Raw genomic sequence first — 27,591 nt, forward strand, 5'->3', positions numbered from 1 at the left:
CTGATCAGTTTACCGCCTGCTTCAAGTTGAGCGATCCTCGACCAATAAGGTACTGATCCGCCTCAGCGTTAATTTGTCCTGTCTGGGTGAAAGGGACACAAGCTTTACAGCTGGACGTTGACGCTGTAACACCAACCACCTGCTCAGAACGGAAACAACTTTTAAGAGCTACAACAATTCTTCCTACATGCGCTACGCGACATGGAATGTTCGAACAATGAGGACAGGTTTTCCGAACATCTGCAAAAATCTTGATTGCACGCAAGATCTGCGCAAAACATAAAACATTGACGCGGAACTGAACAGGTTCAACGTCAATATTGCAGGAGACCAGGATTGAGGATGAAGGCTCTTTGCGCAAGGCTAACTACACTTTTTACTGGAAGGGCAACACGGGAGCATTGGGGTAGGATTTGCGGTCTGTAATCATCTTCTTGATGCAATAGACACACCAGTAGGTGTATCCGAGCGCGTCATGGTCTTGCGTCTTAATACCAGGGACCGTTACCGGTATTCTGACTACCGGTTTTAATTGAGGTATAACCGGTTATATTGAATTTCGGTATTTATTTCGCTAAAGCTCCGAATAGAGGTATAACAATACCGGTATTCAAGAATATTATTGATTTAGCCAGTTGACAACGAATACCTCAATTTGATATTTTATTCCTAAAGCCATTACCGGTAATCCTGTCACTGTCAGTGTCAACATACTCGAATGTTTATTTCTGCAAAATGTGTGCTGTTTTGACGTATCGTTTAAATTTAAGAATATTTTGCACTTTGAAAGATTAGGTAATTTGATATAATGCGACAAAGAGGTTATTTATTCGGTTGTAAATTTTCTATGAAGGCCGGTGCGTTTTTTTATACAGGACGTTAATAGAGTTAGACCAAGACAAGTCTGCAACGATTTTGATAGCACACGCAGTTATTTTGTTATTTACGATACAAGTGCCAAAAAGTAGGAAATTCGCAAAGAGTGGCGATAAATTAAAACACGACCGAATGGATTGTACAATTTTTACAGTACATATAGCCCTTTAAATTTTCGACAAACGCACGTACCTACACAATACGTACGTTTGTCGAAAATTGAACCTACCATATACCATTACCATATGTCATACGTACCTACTGAAAAACATTGCACAATACACGTGCGAAAAGATAATTCGCAACTGGTGTCGAATAAATTTTCTATTAAATCTCGATTGAAAGTAGACAGGGGGTTATTTTTGTATGAAAAAGAAGGAAGTGCCGGTTTCGAAAATGATGACCATTTTGGAATCCAAGATGTCTGCCGTGCAATTTGACATAAAAGTCGTCATGGGTGTCCTTTTATAGGTTTCAGGGAGTGCCGGTTTTGAAAATGATGACAGTTTTGGAATCCAACATGTCTGCCGTGCACTTTGACATAAAAGTCGTCATGGGTGTCGTTTTATAGGTTTCATGGAGTGCCGGTTTCGAAAATGATGTCATATTTGGAATCCAACATGTCCGCCGTGCACTTTGGCATAAAAGTCGTCATGGGTGTCGTTTTATTGGTTTCAGGGAGTGCCGGTTTCGAAAATGGCGACAGTTTTGGAGTCCAACATGTCTGTCGTGCACTTTCATTTCAAAAGTCGTCATGGGTGTCGTTTTATAGGTTTCAGGGAGTGCCGGTTTCGAAAATGATGTCAGTTTTGGAATCCAACATGTTCGCCGTGCACTTTGACATAAAAGTCGTCATGGGTGTCGTTTTATAGGTTTTACGGTGTGCCGGTTTCGAAAATGATGTCATATTTGGAATCCAACATGTCCGCCGTGCACTTTGACATAAAAGTCGTCATGGGTGTCGTTTTATTGGTTTAAGGGAGTGCCGGTTTCGAAAATGATGACAGTTTTGGAGTCCAACATGTCTGTCGTGCACTTTGACATAAAAGTCGTCAACGGTGTCGTTTTATAGGTTTCAGGGAGTGCCGGTTTCGAAAATGATGTCAGTTTTGGAATCCAACATGTCCGCCGTGCACATTGACATAAAAGTCGTCATGGGTGTCGTTTTATTGGTTTCAGGGAGTGCAGAATTCGAAAATGATGACAGGTTTTTGAAAAAAACGTTATATTAGAAATGGAGTTCAGTTCATCATTTTCTAAACCGGCACTCCCTGAAACCTATAAAACGACACCGTTGACGACTTTTATGTCAAAGTGTACGGCAGACATGTTGGATTCCAAAACTGTCATCATTTACGAAACCGGCACTCCCTGAAACCAATAAAATGATACCCATGACGACTTTTATGTCAAAGTGCACGGCGGACATGTTGGATTCCAAATATGACATCATTTTCGAAACCGGCACTCCATGAAACCTATAAAACGACACCCATGACGACTTTTATGTCAAAGTGCACGGCAGACATGTTGGATTCCAAAACTGTCATCATTTTCAAAACCGGCACTCCCTTAAATCTATAAAACGACACCCATGACGACTTTTATGCCAAAGTGCACGGCAGACATGTTGGATTCCAAAACTGTCATCATTTTCGAATTCTGCACTCCCTGAAACCTATAAAACGACACCCATGACGACTTTTACGTCAAAGTGCACGGCAGACATGTTGGATTCCAAAATTGTCATCATTTTCGAAACCGGCACCCCCTGAAACGTATAAAACGACACCCATGACGAGTTTTATGTCAAAGTGCACGGCAGACATGTTGGATTCCAAAACTGTCATCATTTTCGAAATCTGCACTCCTTAAAACCTATAAATCTACCTCCATGACTACTTTTATGACAAAGTGCACGGCAGACATTTTGGATTCTAAAATGGTCATCATTTTCGAATTCTGCACTAGGGATAAAACCTATAAATCGACATCCGGGACGACTTTTATGACAAAGTGCACGGCAGACATCTTGGATTCCAAATTGGTCATCATATTCGAATTCTGCACTCCCTAAAACCTATAAATCAACATCCGTGACGACTTTTAAGACAATGTGCACGGCGGACATCTTGGATTCCAAAATGGTCATCACAGTAGAATCGTTAATATTTTCGAAGTTAGGGTATGATTTTGACAGTAGGTTTTACATAAAACTGACGTGACATTATTTTTTCTTTAGACGCAGTAGAATCTAAGTAGCGAATTTTCTTTAATATTCTAGATAAACATAAAAAATAATGACAAAATACTATGAACTCTAACTACTAGAAATAAAGTTGAATTTTACTGACGTACATATATATGTATTTATTCTATTTGAAATTGACAGAAGCCCTACCCTATTTAACCTTAATAAGGTCTACTGTCCTTAAAATTGGGTATGAAATTACAAGCAAATATCAGCCTAAACGAATTAAGTATTGGATGACATGCTAATGACAGCCCAATAGCGGTTTTGAATACCGGTATTTCATTATGTAAATAGTGTGCGCATAGGGATAAAGACAAAAGCGGAATGACAACAATACCTGTAATTCGAATAGAGGTATTACATTTTAACCACTATTCGTTTGACACTTTTTTACAGGTACATATTTATTAAAACCGGTTGTACGGTCCCTGCTTAATACGAAAAGCAACCATGTGACTCTGAGCTCCGCTTATGCATCGACGCTCAACTAAACCCGAGGCCAAGGACCAATTTTATGACCAGCTCGATAAAGTAGTTCGCGAGGTGCGTCCCTCCGATAGGCTTCATATTACGGGCGAGTTTATGGCTAGGGTCGGCAGGATAATACTAACTGGCCCGATTGCCTAGGTGCGAATATATCGATAAATATAAGTTCTCAACACCTAAATGGAGTCTGGCGTGGAGCAGCAGTTATAGGAGTGGCCTACATCCAGCAGAGGAGTAGAATAGTTAGGTAGTAATTAATGTGAACCTGGCCATCCGTTTAGACAAACCACCTAATGGAAGAATAGAAATAAAGGAACTGAGAAATTGAGGACAAGTCACGTTGACGTACTGGGAAATGGACGAACAGAAACTGACTAGACGAACGGGTAATAGGACGAACTGAGCAATTGACGAAATGGGAACCAGACGAACGGAGAAACTGACGAACCATGATATTGACGAACTGAGAAATGGACGAACGGAGACCGACTAGACGAACGGAGAATCGGACGAATGGTGCAGAATTGGTTAATTGTTTAAAATTCGAATAGAAATTGTAAAGTTACCTTGCAGACCTCGCATCTAAATATATTTGGTCATGATATTTTGAGTTTTATTCACCAGTACTAGAGTTCACTTCTATTAGCGATTTCATCAAGATGTAGCTTTATTGAATTATATTTGAGTGATATAAAGTTAGAATGTAACTGTGAGATCCTCGTATTTCAGCCCGTACAAGATTAGAACATTGAGCTTTATTGCTTAATATAAAAGTCCAGTTTTAAATAATTAACCTGATTATGATACGTTATGACTAAAGTTCTTTGGCGAATAACATTGTCCGTGACACATGACGTCAGCGTTACGTTACGCGTTACGCTGTATCGAGTTTATCATTTTTTCCCCACCTCAAAAAGTGCTCAGCGCCGCTAATGAAGTTTTCACTTCAAAAAATCATTTAATAAGCGTGTAGAAGAACTGTCGCCTGCGGTATTTCCGGACCGATACGACCTTCAAACCCTCAAGAAAAGAGCGTACTCCCACATTAAATCCGGCAACGCACTTACAGCCCCTGTGGTGTTGCGGGTGTCCATGGGCAGCGGCAATCGCTTACCATCAGGCGATCCGTCTGCTCGTTTGATTTAACCTTTTCGACGCCGTGTCAAACACAAAAGCTATCACTCGGACGCCACGTCACCGAAGTGTCAAAACTGAAATTGAACTTTATGCATATATTATTATTATTATTATTTTATTTGTGAAGCAGGCAGGCAGTTGAAATAACTGATAATGCCTGTATCTAGAGCCATCAACCGAGTTTTCAGTGTTGAGTAGAGTTTAAATACAGAGTTCATATACACATAGAGTTCATATACACGTAGGTCTATGTTGCTCTGTGACCGATTAATCGGTCTTTGGCGTTGGACCTGCGGTGCGGATATATCGGTCATTGGCGTACAAAAGATTAACAAGGAAATATTTCTAGGTGGTGTACGTAGCGGGCGCCTTCGACTTGTTCCACGTGGGACACCTGGACTTCCTCGCGGCGGCGCACGAGCAGGGCGACTTCATCATCGTGGGGCTCCACACCGACCTCGAGGTCAACCGCTACAAGGGCTCCAACTACCCCATCATGAACCTGCACGAGCGGGTTTTATCCGTGCTTGCTTGCAAGGTAAGAATTTTTTTTTATTAGCCTATGTGTGTGTCCCACATATATGCTGCTGGGCAAATGCCTCCCCTCTCTCTTTCCAATCCTCCCTGTGCTGAGTAAGATCCCGCCAATCCCGCTGGAATGCATCCAAGTGGCCGGCCATCTCTTACTCGGTCTGCCTCTGCCACGACTACCCTGGGGATGCCAGCTAGTGGCTATTTTGGCCCATCTATCATCATGCACCCGGCAGACATTTCCAGCCCAGTTCCACTTTAGCCTGGCGGTCTTCACCCCAACATCAACGACTCGGGTTTTGGAGCGAAGCTCTGTGTTCCTCACCCTGTCAGATCTTCGGCCACCCAGGATACTTCGCTCCATTGCCCTTTGGCAAACCTTGAGCCGGGATTTCTGCGCCTCAGTTAGTGACTAGGTTTGGGTAAGAATAATTTAGGTTTATTGCCTGACTGAAAATATAAATATAGGTAATTATATTTTGTGACAAAATGTTTGTGGTTTAGTTAATCCAGTTTCAGGAAATATTAAAAGTCTTAAAATAAAAACTACAAGGAAAATTATATCAAAAAATACTTCATTTATATTCTTATTGGCTTGGCGCTTCAACAATCATTAATTTGCTTACTGGTTTATTGCCAAAAAGCCGCTCATGTTGACTTTCAATAATCTGTGGCTGTTAGCGCGATACTGGCGTTAACTATATTCTTGTCTTTGTTGTAGAATTATTGAAACTAGTTTATAGTAATAAATTCGTAATATTTTATTGTACTTTTACATTGAGATGTTGACATTAAGTAAGTTGTTTTTTCTTGTGATTGACATATTTCAAGTATTTCAAAATTAGAATGCGCGCCGCATCGTAGGTTCTTCTGGCGGCGCTAATGCATAAAGGTTAGATTGTTAACATTCTGCCCCCCTTGAAAGCCTAGCTTTCAAGAGACTCATGGGAGCCTAATCCTTCTAAGGCTGATAGCCTTGATACGGCTCGCTTGATGATGCCATTCTTCGTCTTTAGGTCGACTACTCTGCAGACTCCATCATTTCCAGTATAGAGTTTGACGATGCGCCCTAGTAACCATTTCATTGGTGGCAGCTGATCGTCCATGACTAGGACCAGGTCGTCTATCTTGATGGATCCCTTACTGGTTTTCCACTTGATACGTTGCTGGAGAGTAGCGAGATAATCCTTAGTCCATCGCGTCCAGAAATGTTCCCGAAGTCGCTGTACGAGCTGGTATCTATTAACAGTCATCGTCTTCACTTCAGGCGATGGCAAGGACATCAATGGTCGCCCGACAAGGAAGTGCCCAGGCGTGAGTGGAGCTAGTTCAGATGGATCCTCAGACAAAGGTGTCAGAGGACGTGAATTCATAATAGCCTCAATTTGTGTAAACAGAGTAGCTAATTCCTCGAAAGTCAAACTGGTATTAGCAGCAATACGTTTTAAATGATATTTTGCAGATTTTACTGCTGCCTCCCAGACTCCACCAAAGTTAGGAGCGTAAACCGGAGAGAAGTGAAAGAGAAGTTCCTCACTGCAGGCGAATTCTCCGATTTGCCGTTTACACGTTTGTAGCATTCTGTTCAATTCATTCTTAGCCCCTACAAAGTTTTTTCCATTGTCACAATAGATATTTTCTGGCTTACCACGTCTAGCGATAAATCTACGTAAACACATGATAAAGGCATTTGCGCTTAGGTCACTAACGACCTCAAGGTGAACAGCCTTTGTCGAAAAGCAGACGAATACACAAAAGTAACATTTGGAAGTCTTGGCCCCACGACCCTTCTTATTTAAAAGCAGAAATGGGCCTGCAAAATCGGTCCCACAGTTTGTGAAGGGTGGAGCAGGAGTAACACGTGGAGCGGGTAAGTTTCCCATAATTGGTTGCATAGGGTTTACCCTAAATCTTTGACATTTCATACATATATTTACAACCTTAACTGCCAAAATCCGACCACCGATTGGCCAGAATCGCTCTCGCACAGAACTTAACAATAATTGAGCTCCTCCGTGCAACAACCTGATATGTTCCCTTTCGAATAAAAGTCTCGTGAATAAATGCTTGCTATCAATGAGAATTGGGTGTCGCTGTTCATATGGACAATGAGAAGCATTAACAATGCGACCACCAACACCCCATATAACCATTCCAGTCGCAGAATCACAAAGTGGTAACTAAATGTCAGATGTGTCGTAACAGAGTCCACACAATGTGTCTAGAATTGTTTCGAAACAAAGTGTCGTCGCCGTGTCTACACTTTTCCGTAACAAGGTGTCGACACATTTGTGTGCACTTTGCGTGCGGTTTGCGACTAAATCTGACAGCAAATTTGTGACAGCAAATGTCAATATAAAATACCTCTTGAAAACCAAGGTTTGTCAAACTACTATTAGTGTCTCGTGTGCTCGTAATTCTAGTAAGTCATCATGGGCAATGCAAATGATAATAATCGACCGAAACCATATAAACACCCAACACCCGTCAACCTTTTACAGAAAAGTTTTTAAAGAAATTCAATAAGCTACTTAGGTCAGGCAACGAATGCTCCAAAAGTTGTAGAGGGAAATGCTCGGAACACAATTTTTGACTCCGTAACTCGGTTTGACAAGTTAGGAGGTGAACATATCAAAAGTCCCCGGCCGTAGCCCTTGAGCGGGGGGGAGAGAGGGGGCTTTGAAGGTCCCATTTTCCCGTTTTTCGATTATATCTCGGAAACTATGCATCTCAGCGACATGGCCACTTATACAAAATGAAAGTTAATTTAATTTGTTACAAGTTTATTCAGTCAATTTTTTCGATATGTTGAATAGTTTTTGAGATATCCGCTCTTGAAAGTTTATTTAGGGCTCTAAATTTTATCTTGATATATCTATATCAGTGAAGGTGCTAGGCCGTGTTTGGTATCGTTTTCGTATAAATCTGGGGTGCTGAATCCATTTAAGATATCACATTGACACCATTCCACAAAATAAAAATAAATCTTTTTAGGGTTCCGTACCTCAAAAGGAAAAAACGGAACCCTTATAGGATCACTCGTGCGTCTGTATGTATGTCCGTCTGAATACACAAAATAGTTCTTTACCTATAGATGACAGGAAAACCTATTAGAAATGTGCAGTCAAGCGCGAGTCGGACTTAATGTACGGAACCCTTAATACGCGAGTCCGACTCGCACTTGGCAGGTTTTTTTGAAACTCTTCTTGACGCTTAACCGCTGAACCGATTTCGTTGAAATTTGGTATAGAAATAGTTTGCGTCCCGGAACAGGACATAGGATAGATCTTATAACCAAAATCATCTTTTGAAGGTGTGAAAAGTGGCGTGGAAATTTGTACGGGAAATCAATAACCGCTGAACCGATTTATATGAAATTTGGGATGGTCTACATCTTTGATTTAGTTAAAAATGATGAAAAAACATGACTTCAAACCTAAACTTAAACAGTATTAACTTCAAGAAGTCAATTCTGAATTCCCCCCTACACCTCATTTCACACCTTTAAAGGATGATTTTTGAGATAACTTATTATATCCTGTCTCGGGACTCAAAATATATGTGTACCAAATTTAAATTAAAACTGTTCAGCAGTTTAAGCGTGAAGAGGAGTTTAAAAGAAAGTATTTTAATAAGTTTATATGTTTTTACTTCGGAATGGTGTCAATGTGATACCTTAACTAAATTTGGTACTGCGAATTTATACGAAAACGATACCAAAACATGGCCTCGTAGCTTTACTGTTGTAGAAGTCAAAATAAAATTGAGAGCCCTAAATTCTTATTACTTGGCCAAACTTGTGTAGAAGGAAAAGGTAAAATAAAAGTCTTCGGCAGGAATATAAGACACAAATAATTTTTTTTTTTGCGTTACTATTTAATTCATCAAATATAAACATACCTTGATTATACTATTCTAGTGAGATCCTCATAGATAAACAAAAACATTTACTTAAAAAATTACAAGGTCGAAATGTCACGGAACTTGTGAGAGTAATATGTGAAAAATATAAACTTTTATGACAAAAAAAATCTGGACACAATTTAAGAATCACCCAATTGCGTCGAGGAATCATCTGTATTTTTGCTTGTTTCATTACCTCCTCGCTTCTTTTTTGTCCTTTGTATTCTGTAGCAATTTGTTAGATCTGAAAATAAAGATAACTTGCGTCGTCACGGATGTCGATTTATAGGTTTTAGGGAGTGCAGAATTCGAAAACGATGATCATTTTATAATCCAAGATGGCGGCTACGTATTTTGTCATAAAAGTGGAATCCAAAATAGTCATCATTTTCGAAATCTGCGCCCCCTAAAACCTATAAAACGACATCCATGACGACTTTTATGACATAGTGCATGGCCGCCATCTTGGAATCCAAAATAGTCATCATTTTCGAAATCTGCGCCCCCTAAAACCTATAAAACGATATCCATGACGACTTTTATGACATAGTGCATTGCCGCCATTTTTAAATTGAAAATGTTATCATTTTCGAAATCTGCGCCCCCCAAAACCTATAAAACGACACCCATGACGACTTTTATGACATAGTGCATGGCCGCCATTTTGGATTCCAAAATGGTCATCATTTTCGAAAGCGGGGCCCCCTAAAACCTATAAAACGACATACATGACGACTTTTATGACATAGTGCATGGCCGCCATCTTGGAATCCAAAATGGTCATCATTTTCGAAATCTGCGCCCCCTAAAACCTATAAAACGACACCCATGACGACTTTTATGACATAGTGCATGGCCGCCATTTTGGAATCCAAAATGGTTATCATTTTCTAAATCTGCGCCCCCCAAAACCTATAAAACGACACCCATGACGACTTTTATGACATAGTGCATGGCCGCCATTTTGGATTTCAAAATGGTCATCATTTTCTAAATCGGGGCCCCCTAAAACCTATAAAACGACATCCATGACGACTTTTATGACATAGTGCATGGCCGCCATCTTGGAATCCAAAATGGTTATCATTTTCGAAATCAGCGCCCCCTAAAACCTATAAAACGACACCCATGACGACTTTTATGGCATAGTGCATGGCCGCCATTTTGGATTCCAAAATGGTCATCATTTTCAAAATTGGGGCCCCCTAAAACGTATAAAACGACATCCATGACGACTTTTATGACAAAGTGCATGGCCGCCATTTCGGATTCCAAAATGGTCATTATTTTCGAAATCGGCACTCCCTAAAACCTACGAGGGGCGTTCAAAATATTCTCGGTATTGATATCTTACAACCTCTTCTAAAATTTCTTTCGTTACTGGCCGCTAAGGTTTATTCGTTGACATTAAAAAAAAGTATAATTCGAACCGAGATGTTCTTTTGTTTTTCTGCAATTGCTGAACAAACACGGACATCATGTGCGAATTGACAATGTTAACAAAATTAGAACATCGATGCGTCATAAAATTCTTGACAAAACAGGGTAAAAATCAAAAAACCATAAAAGAGGAAATGGATTGTGTTTACCGCGAGTCTGCTCCTTCTTTATCTACCATTCAAAAGTGGTCAAGCGAGTTTAAACGTGGAAGGGAGAGTATTGAAGATGACCCTAGACCTGGCCGGCCTGTAGTAGCTACTTCACAAGAAAATATAGATAAAGTGGAAAAACTTATATTAGAAGATGGTCGAGTGAAAGTAAAATCTATAGCTCAAGTAACCAATCTCTCTATTGGTACCGTACATGATATTATCCATGACCATCTTAATATGTCAAAAGTAAGTGCAAGATGGGTTCCGCGAATGCTGACTCGGCTTCAAAAAGACATGCGTGTTGCTTGTTGTTCCGATTTTATTGACCTGTGCGGTGAAAATCCTGATGAGGTGCTGCAAAGAATAGTTACTGGAGATGAAACCTGGGTTCATCATTATGACCCAGAGAGTAAACAAGAGTCCATGCAGTGGCACATTAAGGGTTCAGCTCATCCCAAGAAATTCAAGGTCATGCCTTCAGCTGGCAAGGTCATGGCCACGATATTTTGGGATTGTGAAGGAGTATTACTAATCGACTATAAAGAAAAAGGTGTCAGTATCACAGGACAGTACTACGCTAATATTCTACGTCAGTTAAAGGATGCAATCAAAGAAAAGAGGCGAGGAAAGTTAACCAAAGGTGTTCTGCTTCTGCATGATAACGCCCCCGTCCATACTGCTCATATTGCCAAGGCAGCTATTGTTGAATGTGGGTTTGAAACTGTTACTCACCCACCGTATAGCCCGGACTTAGCCCCCAGCGACTTCTTTTTGTTCCCCAATCTTAAAAAGGATCTGCGTGGAAATAAATTTTCTGACGATGAAGCATTGAAGGCGGCAGTGGAGGAGCATTTTTATACCAAAGATAAAAAATATTTTTATGAGGGATTAAAAAAAATAATTGATCGATCTCTTAAGTGTATGAACATAGGGGGGGAGTATATTGAAAAATAAAAATATCAAACTTTTCGTACTTGTTTGTTTTCATTCTCATACCGAGAATATTTTGAACACCCCTCGTATATATCGACACCCGTCTCGACTTTTATGACAAAGTGTTTTGCTACCATCTGCATGCAAGACATTTCTATTATTTTTACGTACAAAAATGGCCCCCTGTCAACTTTCAATCGAGATTTAATCGATAATTTATTCGATTAGTATTCAGATTAATTCAATTTCAATCTATGTTAGGTCGACTAAACTAATCGCGATTAAAATTTGAGAATTAACTTTTTTTATTCCATTAATTAGTCGAATAAACAGTTAATCGATTAATGCCCATCTCTGACCACGGCATTTTTACACTTTGAGAATATCTGAAAACAAATCAACACATGGAGCCATTTTGCAAATCCAGTAACATACCAGTAACTTTGTTATTACTTTTGACAGCGCGTGTCATGTGTCAACACAGAGTCGACACAAAGTCGAAACATTGCAACTACTTTGTGACTGCAATATTTCTCAGCCTTAAACCATATTTATACATCATAATTAACAAGTTTCGTAGTATGTAAAGCGTTATTTCTGTTATTTAAGTATAGTATACGCATCGAAGTACTAAAAATGCTTCAAATAATATAGTTATGAACACAGGCACTGAGAAGTAAACAATTTCATTTCCGGCTAAACTAAAACAATGTGGTGGCCCGTTGATTATATTACACTTAGTTTATCAAATCACTCGAGCAGTTTAATTCCCCATAATAATTTAAGTCATATTGTAATATAAATGCAAACAATATATAATTACGTCTTGTAATCCGTTTTAGAGATGGCGTATTAATGTCACTTATTTTTATTTAAGTATTTTTCCATCTGACAGTTTCCATTTGACAGGAACAAAATGAACGAATGAACGAATGATTTTGGCATAAAGTAGTCGCAAACCCGAAACAATGTGTGCACACGGCGACCACACTTTATGTCACTTTGTGTCATGTGTCGACCCTTCCCCATTTCTGGTAACTGTGTCGACACGGCGACGACTCTGCGACTGGAATTGTGACCGAAACAGACGGTGTCGACACAAGATGTGTCAACACCGCGTCGTAACGGCGACTGGAAATGGTTGTATGGGACGTAAGATATCATTTTCATCAAGGAATGGATTTAATCCTAATAGTCTTGATTTGCGGTTAAGATTCTTTGTCGTTTTGAGAGAATGAATATCTGTAGCAAAGGATTCCCTTTGCGATGCAGTCGCTAATACTGTCATACTCGATTGTAATTCAGTAACATTTAAGTTTCCGGATACTTTGGCCTTATTTTTGTTACAATTGTTAAGAAAACGTAGCACAAATGCGAATGTTCTTTGCAAGGTTTGTAGTTTTGAATATTTGTTAAATGGAATAACATTAGATTCGCATTGTACAGTCATAAACGATTTAATCTCTGGTAATAAGGCATCAACGTGTTTAGCTGTCGGCCATTCAGACTCTGGATGTTTAAGGAAGCAGGGTCCTTCCCACCACAAAACACTGGTGAGTAATTGTTGAGGTTTGACCCCCCTTGAAGCCAGATCTGCTGGGTTCAAATTTGTTGGCACGTGACGCCAGGCATTTGGATCTGATAGTTCGCGAATTTGGTCTATTCGATTACATACGAAGGTTTTCAATGTTTTCGGTTGCGTCTGAAGCCAGCTCAAGACAATTGTGCTGTCAGACCAAAATATAGATCTAGTAACCGTCACACGTAAAGCTTGCGTAACCTTGGCATGTAACCGAGCACCTAATAATGCTCCTAGTAATTCTAAACGAGGAATTGTCATTTCAGGTTTGAGTGGTGCCACTCTTGCCTTAGCGCACATTAGGCGGACACATATGTTGCCTTGACTGTCATTGGATTTCATATACAGGCATGCTCCGTAAGCATCCTTTGAAGCATCAGTAAATGTATGAATCTCAATCGTGACAGGTGCGTGACAAAGAGCGTGGCGTGGTACGCTTAGATCCGCAAAATGACGCGATTCATTTACGAATTCACGCCATGAAATCTCAAGCTCCTTGGGTACTGAATCATCCCAATCGAATTTGTTTAACCACAACCGTTGAAGCAGTATTTTGTGAAATATAGTGCAAGCAGACAGAAGACCGAGCGGATCAAATATTTTACATGAGCTAGACAGGATATTGCGTTTTGTCACCTTTTTGATGTCTTCAAATTCTGAAGAAAACTGTAGTGTATCATTTGTAGGCGACCATTTCAAACCTAGCACTGTTGACTGCTTGCAAAAGTCTTGTGGATTATTTTGTACGCTATCGATATTGTCGAAGATGTCTATGGCGTTTGTTCGAAACTTCCTCAATGGAAATCCCGCACGAGACAATTCGTCAATAACACCCTTAACAGTTTGAGCTAAATCAGTTTTTGAATCAGACCCAGTATTCAAGTCATCAACATAGAAATCGTGTTTTATTGTATTAGCCACTATATCGTCCGTGCACTCATTAGCAACTTGCACCAAACATCTTGTACTTAGGTAGGGAGCAGACGAAGTGCCGTAAGTCACGGTATTTAATTTAAGTATTTTGAGTGGCTGACTCTCCTCGTCTCTCCATAAAATCAATTGAAGATGACGTTGAGACTCGTCCACCATTATTTGACGATACATGTCTCCTGTTACAACATAAGTATTTTGTCTAAATCGTAGTAATATGGACAGTAAATCGTCTTGAACTACAGGTCCTACCATCTGAATGTCATTAAATGACTTTTTGGTTGACGTTTTGCACGACGCGTCAAAAACGACTCTTAAGCGCGTCGTCTCACTATTTTCACGAATAACGCAATGATGTGGGATAAAATACCCAAAGACAGGACGCTCCGTTTCGGTCAGGTGTCCTAAGCTCTCGTACTCTTTAAGAAAGGCAGTATAATCAGTTTTCATACTAGATTTCTTTAATTTATTTTCTAGGTTAAAGAACCGCCTCCTAGCAATGTAATAAGAGTCTCCTAATGCGTCCTCCGGGGCCTCACGGAGTGGTAGCTTGACACAGAAACGACCATCATCAAGTCGCACGGTATTTTCCTTAAAATGGGTCTCGCAGTACTCTTCCTCCTTTGACAGCTTTGATTCAGGAGGAGAGTTGGGGATATCTTCAAGCTCCCAAAATCTAGCAAGACTATCCTTGATCTCTTGAGTAAAGTTGCACCTAGTAGAAGAGCTTGAACCCTGACCTGTCGGACCAGAAACAAGCCAACCTAGTTTTGATTCTTTAAGCGTTGGTTTGTTTTTACCTAATTTAATTTTTTGACACCCTACAATATCCCAAAACACATCGCCCCCCAGCAATATATGAATTTCAGACGGATGATAAAAACTGGGGTCCGCTAACTCAATCGATTCAGGAATATCGAAGCGTGATGTGTCAATTTCCAAACTCGGCGTCGATTGTGTTACCTACTTGTGGCATGATCAGACAAGAAACATCTATTTCAAATTGACCGGTTCTGGATTGCACGAGAACACCACATTGTTTTGAAGCACTGCCAATCAAGCAATCGTTTAAGCCTGTTATAGTAGTGGGCTCACTTTCATCGTAGGCAAGGTTCAACCTTCTTTGCATTGTTGTAGATATATAAGAAGATTGACTCGCTATATCTAATAAAGCTTTCGTAGTGTGAGTTTCCTTTGTTACAGGATTAACTAAAATCACTTCAGCAGTACACAAAAGCACATAACCCTTTTTAGCCGGAGTGAATGAAGACATTGCAGTAGTAGTATTTGTGTTTTCAGGTAAATTTGTACTATTGCTGTCATTTGTTTCAATGTGCAATAGTGTGTTGTGTTTTTTATGACATGTATTACATGGGCCTAACCGGCAACGAGAGTGGTGATGACCAGGGCGCAGACAATTTTTACATAATTTGTATTTCGAAACTTCATTTTGCCTGCAATCCACTGACATTTCTTTAAACTTGTCACACTGATGATTGAAGTGATTTTGTTTGCAAAACGCACAAGTTATTTTTGTTTTTGTATCTAAGTTATTAGCACTAGCTGTGTCACTTGTACCTAGCATTGTTGCAACACGTTTGTTTTCATTTATTTGATTAGTAGGTTTATCATGTTTTTGTGTAGAAGCACCGCACTGTATTGTTTCCAAGACATCCGCTCGATTACGAAGGAACACTAAGAAATCATCGAGCTTAGGAGAAACCTTGAGTGTATTTTTGTGTTCTTCCCACTTCCTACTAGTGGCGCCATCTAGTTTCGACACCATCATGTATATAACTAATGTGTCCCAACTGTCTGTGGGCTCTTTCAATGTGTGTAAAGCACGCAGGTTTTTGGAATAAAAATCAATCATGTACCTTATAGCTTTATGGGATTCCCTAGTAATTGGTTCAAAGTTGAACAATGACCTAATATGGTTATTGATCAAAATTCTCTCGTTGTTGTATCGCTCGCACAGTAAATCCCATGCGATTTTGTAATTTGTACTTGTAAACTCAATAGACTTTATGACTATAGCTGCTCCACCTTCCAAAGATGCACGCAAATGGTGAAATTTGCTTATTGTAGGGATGGACTCGTTTTCATTTATTAATGAATCAAAGGTATCGCGAAACTCCATCCATTTTGCATAAGAGCCGTCAAAGGAAGGTAATTTTATAGAAGGAAGCCGAATGTGACAGTTGACAGACGTCTGAGAACTGCCATTTGAATGAATTGAATCTTCGGCTCGAGAAACAGCGGTAGCATATTTAGTAGTCACTGGTTGGTTCGACTCAAGTATCAATTGTGACAATGAAATCAACTTTATGATAGAATCCTCAACTTGCTCACGTTCTAAAAGCTGATCGGCTAAGTTGATGTCATCTAAATTTTCAATTTCTGACTGTACTTCATCAAATTGAGATAATAATTCTTGAAATCGACCTAGTTTCAACTGGAGTTCACCGAATAAAGCCTTTGTGAAGTTCTCCGTCGAAATCGCTTTTATTGTATCAATATATTTCTCAAATAAAGTAATCTTTGCCTTTATAGTGCCGCGCTTGCGAACTAAAGGCTTTAGTGCGTCAGACATTTTGTAGAATCAATTAAATGCACATAAATAAGTATCCTAAGAAACAGGCATAAATAAATTGAACAGACTGTACTAAATATAATCCATCCAATCCATGCAAAATGACAGCTTACACCCGTAGCTCCGGAAGAATCTTGAAGGCAACATATAGCTGAAAATTTAATTGCGCTAATATTAGAGCATGCTAATATGCTGCAAATTATGCACAAATCTGCTTTCTTACGTATGCCGCGATGTTTATTAGGTCTTAGAACTTAGAAGAAATTTTTCAATTTTTTCCGTAATTTACTGGACTATCTGTCTAAAGCGACTGGACTATTTGTATTTTAACGAAAATTGTTGTAAATCTGAATAAAATTGAATGTAATTAGTGAATTAATGCAATATTTTGCTTTTAACGTAATTATAGAAGAATACAACCTGATGCAGAGCAGGATTAAGGCAACCATGAAATTCGTAATTTACGTTAGGTAGGTACTCAAACACTTCACGCAAGGGTTCCTTTGTATCTCTGTGCTCGTGGTTGATGCTGTTGTAGGTACTTATTGTAGACGGGACTTCGGGATTCCGCTTGTTTCCAAGGATCCATGCACCGCTTGTACTTCGAAGAAGATTGTTGTTCAAAGAACGTAGGGTCACCAAATGTTAGCGCGATACTGGCGTTAACTATATTCTTGTCTTTGTTGTAGAATTATTGAAACTAGTTTATAGTAATAAATTCGTAATATTTTATTGTACTTTTACATTGAGATGTTGACATTAAGTAAGTTGTTTTTTCTTGTGATTGACATATTTCAAGTATTTCAAAATTAGAATGCGCGCCGCATCGTAGGTTCTTCTGGCGGCGCTAATGCATAAAGGTTAGATTGTTAACAGTGGCAACAATTGTTTTAACTTTAACCCTCTGAGAACTTCCAATATACTGAACATAACCTTTGACCCCTTATTAATATTTATTTCTTAACCATGCAGAATACTGAAATTGATTTACTCTACGTGGACTCTACTCGATGAGGTTTGAATTCACGATTTTCCGTGTTTTGAGTTAAAATAAATACCGGGCAAGTGCGAGTCGGACAAGTGTGGCCCACCGAGGGTTCCGTACTTTTTAGTATTTGTTGTTATCGCGGCAACAGAAATACATCATATGTGAAAATTTCAACTGTCTAGCTATCACGGTTTACGAGTGATTAGCCTGGTGACAAACAGACGGACAGTGGAGTCTTAGTAATAGGTAAGGTCCCGGGCCGTTTTTACCCTTTGGGTACGGAACCCTAAAAAGGACCAACATTTCGAGTTATGAGTTATTATTTATACTCTGGCATACCCACTTTGTCAGTAAAAAAAGTAAATTTGACAAATGTAGGCGCGAAGAGTTCACTTCCCAAAGAAAATTGGAATTTTGCGGTCTTGTCTACTGACAAAGTTGGTGTGTCTGAGTATCAGTATTATCTTACTATAATCTCAACCACAACCATAATTTCCGTATTTTTCCAGTACGTTCACGAGGTGGTAATCGGTGCGCCTTACTCGGTGACGGCGGAGCTGATGGACCACTTCAGGGTGCAGGTGGTGTGCCACGGCGACACCGCCATCGCGCGCGACGCGGACGGCGCCGACCCCTACGCCGTGCCCAAGCGGCGCGGCTGCTTTAAGGTGACTATCTGTTACACAGACAAGACATCCTCCAGACTGAGCATAGTAGCTCTACCCCCTCTGCCACGCATACGGTAGTTTTACTCCATTTTCGAGTCGAAAGTGTCTTTGTATGACGTCCGTGTCTTTGAACGGACCAATCACGGCACGGGACCTCGCTCACCTCGTCCCCCGCACCCCCGTATTTTTGGCAGCATCGGTTTCATGAAATAATTGCTCTAAACTCCGTCTAGAGGATTCCTAGTCTATGATCTGTTAACATTTTTATATGGCAATTGTAAACTTTAATGAATCGTATTAAGGTTAATTTTATACTGTAGCCTTATTCGACAGTGGCGGTAAATGACAAAAAAAAAAATACACGACACTAAATGTTATCCCTAATAGTAATAAATCTCTCGGGCGCGATATCGCACACACGATTTCATATAATATGTATGAAAAGTAAAAGTAAACTCCTAGAGGTTTTGACATTCTCCATGGCTGGGACTCGGAAGGTTAAATGTCATATATATTGACTATGCGCTAAAAACAACACGACAGCGACGGCCAGGGAAAAATGTCAGATGGACTAGGCTAAGTAATAAATACCTACTGATTATATTGGATTCATTCAACTGTCTTTTTTACCGAACCAAACCAGTATATACCTAAGTCTATAGCATATCTTCCTCTCCGCTCTATTGCCAATCAATTCATACTTCATAAACAAGAAATTAGTTTTTTATATTTATTTTTATACCCAGAACTTGAACACCTAAACTGTTATGTTATCGAAACGATTGCAATGACACCCTCATATTTTAATTTCTCACTATACTTATATTAATATAAAAATTCATTGCAGATTATCAAATCCGGCAACTCCATGACAACAGAAGACATCGTGCAACGAATAATCAGCCACCGCCTCGAGTTCGAGATGAGAAATACGCGCAAAGAGCACAAGGAGATCGCGGCCATGAAGGCCATACAGAGCGACCACCTCAAGCAGAACGGCACGTGTTTACAACAGGAGAGTTAGAGTCAGCAATACTAAGAGATACCCCACACTAGCGGCGGCATCTAGTCAGCGCTATGGAAAATGGCGTTACTGCGTAGTTGCGTCGAGCAGCCTTAGAGTTGGCTAGACGCCGATGCTCGGGAAACGCCAGTGTGGGGTCACCTTAAACATAAACCTCTGAACTGTAATAGACAACTAATTTGAAGTTTAACTTACAGCCGGAGAAGGGACCTGTTAAAAAGCCCTTGATTCGGTAAAAATCGCAAGAATATATGGGTTATTATTAGGCTTTTTTCAAGACACTTTCTGCCATCTTTCTACTAAGAGGGACAGGGAAATGAAATAAGATATACCCTTAAAGCCTATTACATTAGACTTTTCGCCGGAGATCTAACTACCTTTCTCTGTCGCTCTTAGAAAAATGTGTGAAAAGAGGTAGATGTCTTAGGTAATAACCTAATAACCCCTATGTTCTAGAACCCTGAAGTGGACGCCTTTCGGCTGATATTATGATGAGGCTTAAACAATTTAGTTACAATTCACTAGGCCTGCGAATCCGCAGCACGCCACCGTTGTGGGTGGTAACGCAATATGCAAAAGGATTTTTTTATTAATGTAAATTAGGTCCCCGGTGAGCTAATAGTTTATTCGTTTTAGCTAATTTAGTATAATAAGTGAAATCGGACATGAACTAGAACAGTAGCTTTACTTGATGGTCTAGCTAGCTAAACCAAAAACACAACAAAAATCACAATATTAACGAATAAAATTGGCTTTAAATTTTGATGCCTTGGAAGGAGGATACTTGAAAGAGTTCATGTACTTTTACTAGATAACCGAAAACATTATTCGAAACATATCTCTCGTATTTCATTGCAATCATCATGTGTATATCGATTGAATAGCGTGAATACCATCTGCTTACTATTCTGATTGCCTGTTACTTGTATATGATTGTCTGTTACAGTTCAGTTGTTAGTGATACATCTAGTACTCGTTACCAAAAATATAAATGATTGCTATGTAGACAAATTAATAGAATAGTTTTATTTCAATACAACATCCGCGTAAAACTAAATGGCAATAGACAAACCAAAGTTGTCGGAACTGTGTTAAAACGCTTTTGAAAAGTTTATTTGCAATGTAGGTAAATCATGTAGATAAAATTAACTGTTTATTTATTGGGTTTGGATGCGTGAAGGAAATTGTTGCTTGTTCTGCACTACCTAGAACCTAGTCTTATGTGAAGCAACTAGGTCTTACAGAGTAAACCGAGAGGGAAAGATCCGTTCAAAATCTGGGGAAGTTTTCTGGAAAAAATTACCTTAGAATACATTGTGTTTATAGTAAAACAACCTAGTTTTCTAAATACACTAAAATCACTTCTAAAATCATGGTTTAAAGTGTGTTATCCCCTGTTCGCATAGAAAATCTTAAAATCATATCTTGTTATTTGTAAAGTTGTACGCGCTCAAACGGCAAGACTTCTTTCGTCTGGTTGAGTGGTATATCATATTCATATACTAATATAATGTATAATAATAGAATTATCATGAAATATAAAGCTTCTAGCATTTGCTGCAATTTAATGTCAAATTAAAATATTAAATTGCACCAAACTTCAAATAGGTAGATGATTACAAACCATTGAAAAATACAAATTTGAGATTCTTTAGTTAGTGGAACTAATCTCTATCAACCCCTTGAGCCCCGTGATCGCGATATCTCACACGCGAAATGTATGAACAGTGGAAAACCCCTGGGATTAAGAAGTTTCTAACATTGTCTAAGGCTGTTAGTTGAGGGGTTAAATTATAAATAATCAATATTTATTGAAACACATGATATTACTCAATTCGATTCCAGTGTTTGCCCGCCTAAGTATTTATTTATAATAAGATTTGTAATTATTGCCAAGTTTTTGCCTAATTTATGTTTAGGTAATTTCGATTTACTATTTTCACTAGCATAAACTTATTTTACTGTTGTTGTGTGGCTGTATGTATGGCATCAATCAACATTTATTGTTGAAGGTGTTTAGGTAAGGAAGGGCTTTTAATTATGTCTTTCTTGTTTAATATTATATTGTATCTTGTACTTTATATAAATATTAGGTCTTTACTATGTTTAAAATACAATTATCTGCATTTTTCAGTCTTAATTAAAGTGTTTTGTTTGTTATATACTGATCGTTTTTTGACGCTAGACTCCTTCAATGTATTTTATCTAATTTATAAATTATGTTATAAAATGAAAATAATGTGCATATTATAATAATACACTATACATTAACATAGTTTTCTTTGTGTTTCCCTTTAATATACCCTTTAAAGGGTAGTTCAATTTTAAACGTCAAACTTCCATGAACGTATAAATAAGGGTAACATTCCATTTCTGACCGCAGCTGCACTACTAGTACGAACGCGTCGGTTAGTCGGTGTTATTGTCAATTTCCATAGTAAAATGAATGGTAGTGCTGCTGTCGTTGGAAATGGACTGTCACCTTAAAGTGGTATCCAGACCATAGACTTATAATATATAGAGACGGTGTCTCAGCGAGCTGTCACTGTTGCCACTTTTGTTTAGTGTACGATTAACAATGAGGCCCACCTTGCTGTAGCCATGTCGGTAAAGTCATATCGATAAACTATCGACATTTCTTGCAATTTTAATTTTACTTCAAAGGCTTAACGATACCTAAAATGAACAAAAACGCTTTTATTCTTTATTGTGGTTATCAGATCACAATTTTATAGTCACGCCCCAGCAGGGAACCAAGGGAAAGTTCGATATTTAATTAAAATACATAAATACCTCCTAAAATAGGTGTTCCGCAATAATTGAATTATATTATTATATTATAATATATTCATTATCCATTAGCATTTCAATTATGTTTATGTTTAACGAAGATATTGAAGCTTCAATTAATCGCTATTTCGTTCCGCTGTGTAGCGTTTATCGATATATAACATGCTTAAAATCGACTTTTCACATCCCTAAAAGAGCACACATATACGCTTTTACGCACACATATACAGGCTGGGCGCATCAAGAAAGGCAACACTTGATTTGAAGTTCATCTTGTCAACAGTATGGTTGTCCTTTTTTGACAAACGGCATTTTTAAAAGAGCGAGGAGAGAGAAATGATACTAGTTGCTGCGCCGTGAAAGAGTACAGAAAACGTTGGGCCCTTGATCCAGACGATTTGATCAGAAATTAAAATTGGCGTCAATCTCCAATTTTAGATTTATGGTGATATTAGAGCCCTCTAAATTGAAAAAATGCCCCAGAACGAAAATACTGGCCTCACAAATTGGTATTCTTTAGGGATGTACCGACTAGTCGGGAAAGCCGACTATCCGGCCACATTTGTAGTCGGCGATTAGTCGGCAAAAATGGCCGATTAGTCGGCACTTTATTAGTGAAAGAAAAACAGAAAAAAGAAATCAATAGCCAATATTTACCATAATGTGTTTTATGTTTATTTTACTAAAATACCTATTCAGGGTGCATACGAAAACTTTTGTTCATATAATTGACAGTTTGATTGTTACCGTATGTTGGTGGGCTGGTGGGCTGGTGTTTTCCTCTACAGGTCGATCCCAACTGATTCTTGTGTAATTTCATGTGCAAGTTTGACAGTTAATTTTTTTATTATTATTCAGTTTTTGTTTTTTTTTTAATGGTAGAGCCATGAGTAACTATTAATGTTATTGCAAAATTTAAAGATTTAGTCAGCCTTGGAAATACCTCCTACAAGCTGTACTGACGGTCTGCTCAGGAACGCAAAATAAAAGAACTTAAGACAGAAATTGAACGAGGATTCTAGTGATAGGTCTTTGGAGTCTTTGAACCTGTAGACAACACCTTTTAGCCAAGCTAAATTATGATGAATAGCGCAACCAAAGCAGCAAAACTATTGTTTTTCACCTGAACTTATACGAAACTAATGATCGGCCGACTAGCCGACTAATTGGCCATTCGAGCGCCGATTAGTCGGCTAGTCGGCCAATTCAATAGTCGGTACATCACTAGTATTCTTGCGTCTGCACCAAGTCTGCACCTCATTTTATCGGTAATATCGGTCATTATCGGCGGTTGAATTCGGCGCGCCCATGGACATATAATATTACTTTGGAAATCATTGCTCGTTTCAAACAGACAGAGAATCATACTTTCTTTGTCTTACGCTAGTACTAGCACCGAAAAGAAAGGGATGACTGCGATGAGTATACTTTTCCTGTTTCTTACTGACTGACAAGTTGTGTTTGCCAGGCTAGTTTAATTAATATAGCCGGTCAAACAACTTCGTCAGTAGAAAAACGCGCGAAATTCAAATTTTCTAGGGGACGGTAACCCTTTGGGCTGGCTTGACAGACTATATTAAAACATAGGGACAGTACGTATAGCCAACATTACGGTGAAGAATGGAAATTTGGCGCGTGAGTTATCTTATCTGTGGTAAGTAGAAGGTTCGACGAGACAAGATCCATAGTAACTAAAATAAACGCTCGGTGGTGAAATTTAGCAAATATTGACAGCAAGGAAACGGTGCGAGTACCGTTTTATGCAGTCTGTATGTATTATGTTTATTGAAAATGGCTGAACAATGTACCCAGTGAGAGTAACTATTTTTACATTTGTGCTATGTTTAAGTTTAGTGGCGTGGTGAAGCAATATTTAGTGACTTTGGCCGTACCTAGTTAACAAGCAATTGTGGAGATATCTCACAAAGAAAAATAGTTCTACATACAAAGGTTAGTGTTTTTACGCCGCCCACAGTTATTCAAGCTGTATCTTTTTTATTGATAAGATCTACTTTAACGCGATTATTTTAACCCAAAGGCATTTGTCTTAGGTCACACTTTTGATAATACATACTCTTATGGAATATAATTTATTTAATAAGTAATAGTCAAGACAAAATTCGTGTATGACATCATGTAAATCAGCTGTCATTTCATTGATTGTATCGGTGTCTGTAATCAGACACCTTCTGTATTAATTATTATTAACTTTCTGGAATCTGGGCAGCGGACGCCGAAAATGATAACTGTATATTGTCTAGTACATTGAAATAATTACCACGGTTGTTGGTTGCCAACAAGTCTTATTCATAATGTTATGTTTAGACGCAATAAACTTTCGTTGAATAAATAGGTGACGGATTCAGTAAGCAGCACGTACAATGAACGCATGTTTCTTTTACACTGTTTATCAACATATTAATAATAACTACTCTGTATCTCCAGTATTTTAAAGAATGATACAATAATAATGTGAAATAAACTAGTACAGGAACTAATATCTACAGAAATCTTATTTGTGTCTCTTATCAGACCAGCTCAGTAATAACAAAACCTTGGAGTAGCGGGATGCAGGCAAATGATTTATTAAATTTATAAAAACTTAAAATTTAAAACCTATTTAACCTTTTGAACGCCAAGAACAGCTATAAAACGGCCTCCGGTTCCATTCTAATTTGAATCTTTTTTGACAAATCAAAATTGCATTTTTCTTGGCAAGTTTTGACGTCTGGGTGGCTAGAGCTTAAGTATGCAAAATCCTCTAGGAAATAGGTCAAACATAACTTGATACAATTGAATTGGTAATTACCTAATTTATTGGGTAAAATCTTTAAAAATTTGATTAAAGAATACCAACTGTGCATGCATAAAGTTGATTATTTTATTTATTATTATCTATTTAAATGCCAAGCCATACCTGTAATATGTGATAAAGTTATATTAGGTATAGCTGTTAATATAATATATTTTTCACCACACCAGCTGGTAAAGGCTCTCCTTTACCAGCTGGTGTAGTATCAAGAGAGCTTGATTGTTCAAAAACTAATAAGAAAGTTGCATTTTATTCACATGTGAGGCAAAGTAATCAAATGCAAATTTTGAGTTGATTTCTAATGTTTGCTGGTAGAATTGTTTCACTGGGTGGCAAAATTTGTTTAACCCTCGTGCCTTGAAACCCTTGCAACGCTCAAGATTCTATTTTGTAATCTTTCGCTTGCTTGGGTATCAATATTAGCATGAAAGGTTAAACAACAACTTTGCTCCCTTGTAAAACAAAATTAAATAACTATTATTCACCTATAATTCATTTTTATTTAATAATTCAATTCAACTTCACTTACATTTTGTCAGTTTCTAAAAGTCATGGATTATTAATGGATTTATTGTTTACATCAGTACTCATACTCATGCTATTAAAACAGACACATAAATTATCTGCAGATGCATGCAATATACAGTTGACTCATGTAATTTGTCTTGTCAAAACATATTATGACAACTGACACTTGTATCTTACAGTAGAACTATTATTTTTATAAGATTTAATCTTACATAGAATGTCCTGGATATTACTTTTTATAAATTAGGAACATCAAACAGAATTTGCAATAGAGGCGGATTGTCAAAGTAAATTATGTAGTCAGAGTGAATTTACTGCCATCTTTTGAAAAATGTTTAAAACTTTTCGAACGCCATTTGACTTTGATCCTTATTCTTTCACAGATGTGTTTAATTTGTAAATATCAAAAAATATTGCCATCTACTCGAGACTAGGCCAAAGAAAAGACGATGGTGCCATCGCTTGAAAAGATGGAACCATACTGTCGGCCTATTGTCGAGTAGATGGCGTACTTTTTGATATTTTACAAATTTAACATATCTGTGAAAGAATAAGGATCAAACTCAGATGGCGTTCTAAAAGCTATAACCGTTTGTCGTAAGATTGCAGTAAAAAATTCACTGTGACTAATTTACTTTGACAGTAGGTAATTCTCTATACACTCTATTCTCTTTCTTAACAACAGGTAACATTAAGTTGGCCTCACGGTGGAGTTTGATGATAAAGGGTGGGACATACTGCCTTACCAGTGCCTGCCCCTGCTCTAATGAACATCTATAATTCAACTACTCATGAGTATTTATACTTATGAGTAGTTGAATTATGATAATAATGAACAAAAAGCTAAAAAAAAATTTTTTTTTTTTAAATACTTATTCTTACCCAATTTTCCCATATTATTATAGATAAGACTTATCTTCTTGTGATGAACATGCTACAGGCTTTTTTTTTTAATTATGACCAGAGATTGGACAAATTTGCGTCATTACTCGCAATAATGTGGACATGACTCCAAAATTTATTAAATAATTAATCATTTAATTAATTTCTTACCTGAGGCTTAATTTTGATTCCTAATCAATAAATAACTCAAAGATTTCTTATAATGTAAATTTATTAAAGAAAATAATCAGTACGGGTTCCAAATTTTCTGTAGGTACTCATTTTTTTATATCCAAAAATATATTTAAGTCCTATTTATTGACTATAGGGAACAAAATTAAATCTCAGAAAAAAATAATAATTAAATGATTAATTATTTAATCAAATTTGGAGTCATGTCCACATTATTGCGAGCAATGACGCCAATCTGTCCGATCTCTGATTATGACAGACAAATTAATGTCACCATATTTTATGATTTCTTTTTAAAACTTTTCCTTCTACACAAATAGATGAAAAGCTCAGAAGTCCCTGTATGATTTCCCAATATTATGATGTGGTATGTGGGATAGAATGTTATTGCCCAAACCAAACCTGGTTGTCCCTGGCCTACTTCTTTAATTTGTTATTTATAATGCAGTGGAAACTTTTCCTACACAACAATTCAGTTTGTTTGCAACATTATTAGGAGTGTTTTTAAAAGTCTTGACCCTAAATATCTTTAAAATCAATATCTTCAATTAAAAATCTGCACATATGAGAAAATACAAAACTATTTTTTAGCAAAATAAATGTAGTGTATGAAACGACGACCCACGACTGCAACTCCTAGTCCTATATTAATTCAAAACAAGTCACAAACAAAACAATGCTTTATGAAATTTAATATACCGTCCCAGCGTGGCAAATATCGCAATCAGTACAGCGACATCTATCGACAAATAGGTCAGATTTATGCGCAGAAAAGCCTTTCGGATCGAGCCTCCGAAAACAGCGGGTAGGCTTAACCGGGGTAGCTAGAGCCTGAGATACGCGGGCGCTGCGCGCGGGCAGTTCGAGCCATGAGTCACAGCCGCCCAAAATAG

General features: G+C 38.1%; 2 protein-coding genes across 3 annotated transcripts in view; both read left to right on the forward strand.

Moving 5' to 3' along the window:
- The window catches only part of LOC134795486 (ethanolamine-phosphate cytidylyltransferase), a 28,946-nt gene extending 7,182 nt beyond the window's left edge, over nucleotides 1-21,764 (forward strand). For both annotated transcript variants that reach the window (XM_063767337.1, XM_063767338.1), the window contains exons 6-8: nucleotides 5,103-5,291; nucleotides 18,312-18,470; nucleotides 19,318-21,764. In XM_063767337.1, coding sequence (XP_063623407.1) covers nucleotides 5,103-5,291; nucleotides 18,312-18,470; nucleotides 19,318-19,494 — 525 coding nt within the window. In that variant the 3' untranslated portion in view covers nucleotides 19,495-21,764. The remainder of the gene's footprint in view (nucleotides 1-5,102; nucleotides 5,292-18,311; nucleotides 18,471-19,317) is intronic.
- A 2,268-nt stretch (nucleotides 21,765-24,032) lies between these two features.
- LOC134795514 (uncharacterized) overlaps nucleotides 24,033-27,591 on the forward strand; it is a 57,123-nt gene continuing 53,564 nt past the window's right edge. Inside the window, exon 1 of the mRNA XM_063767392.1 lies at nucleotides 24,033-24,234. The gene's annotated coding sequence lies outside the window, so the exon portion shown is untranslated. The remainder of the gene's footprint in view (nucleotides 24,235-27,591) is intronic.

The sequence above is a fragment of the Cydia splendana genome, chromosome 12 (assembly GCF_910591565.1).
Source record: "Cydia splendana chromosome 12, ilCydSple1.2, whole genome shotgun sequence".
Classification (NCBI taxonomy): domain Eukaryota; kingdom Metazoa; phylum Arthropoda; class Insecta; order Lepidoptera; family Tortricidae; genus Cydia; species Cydia splendana.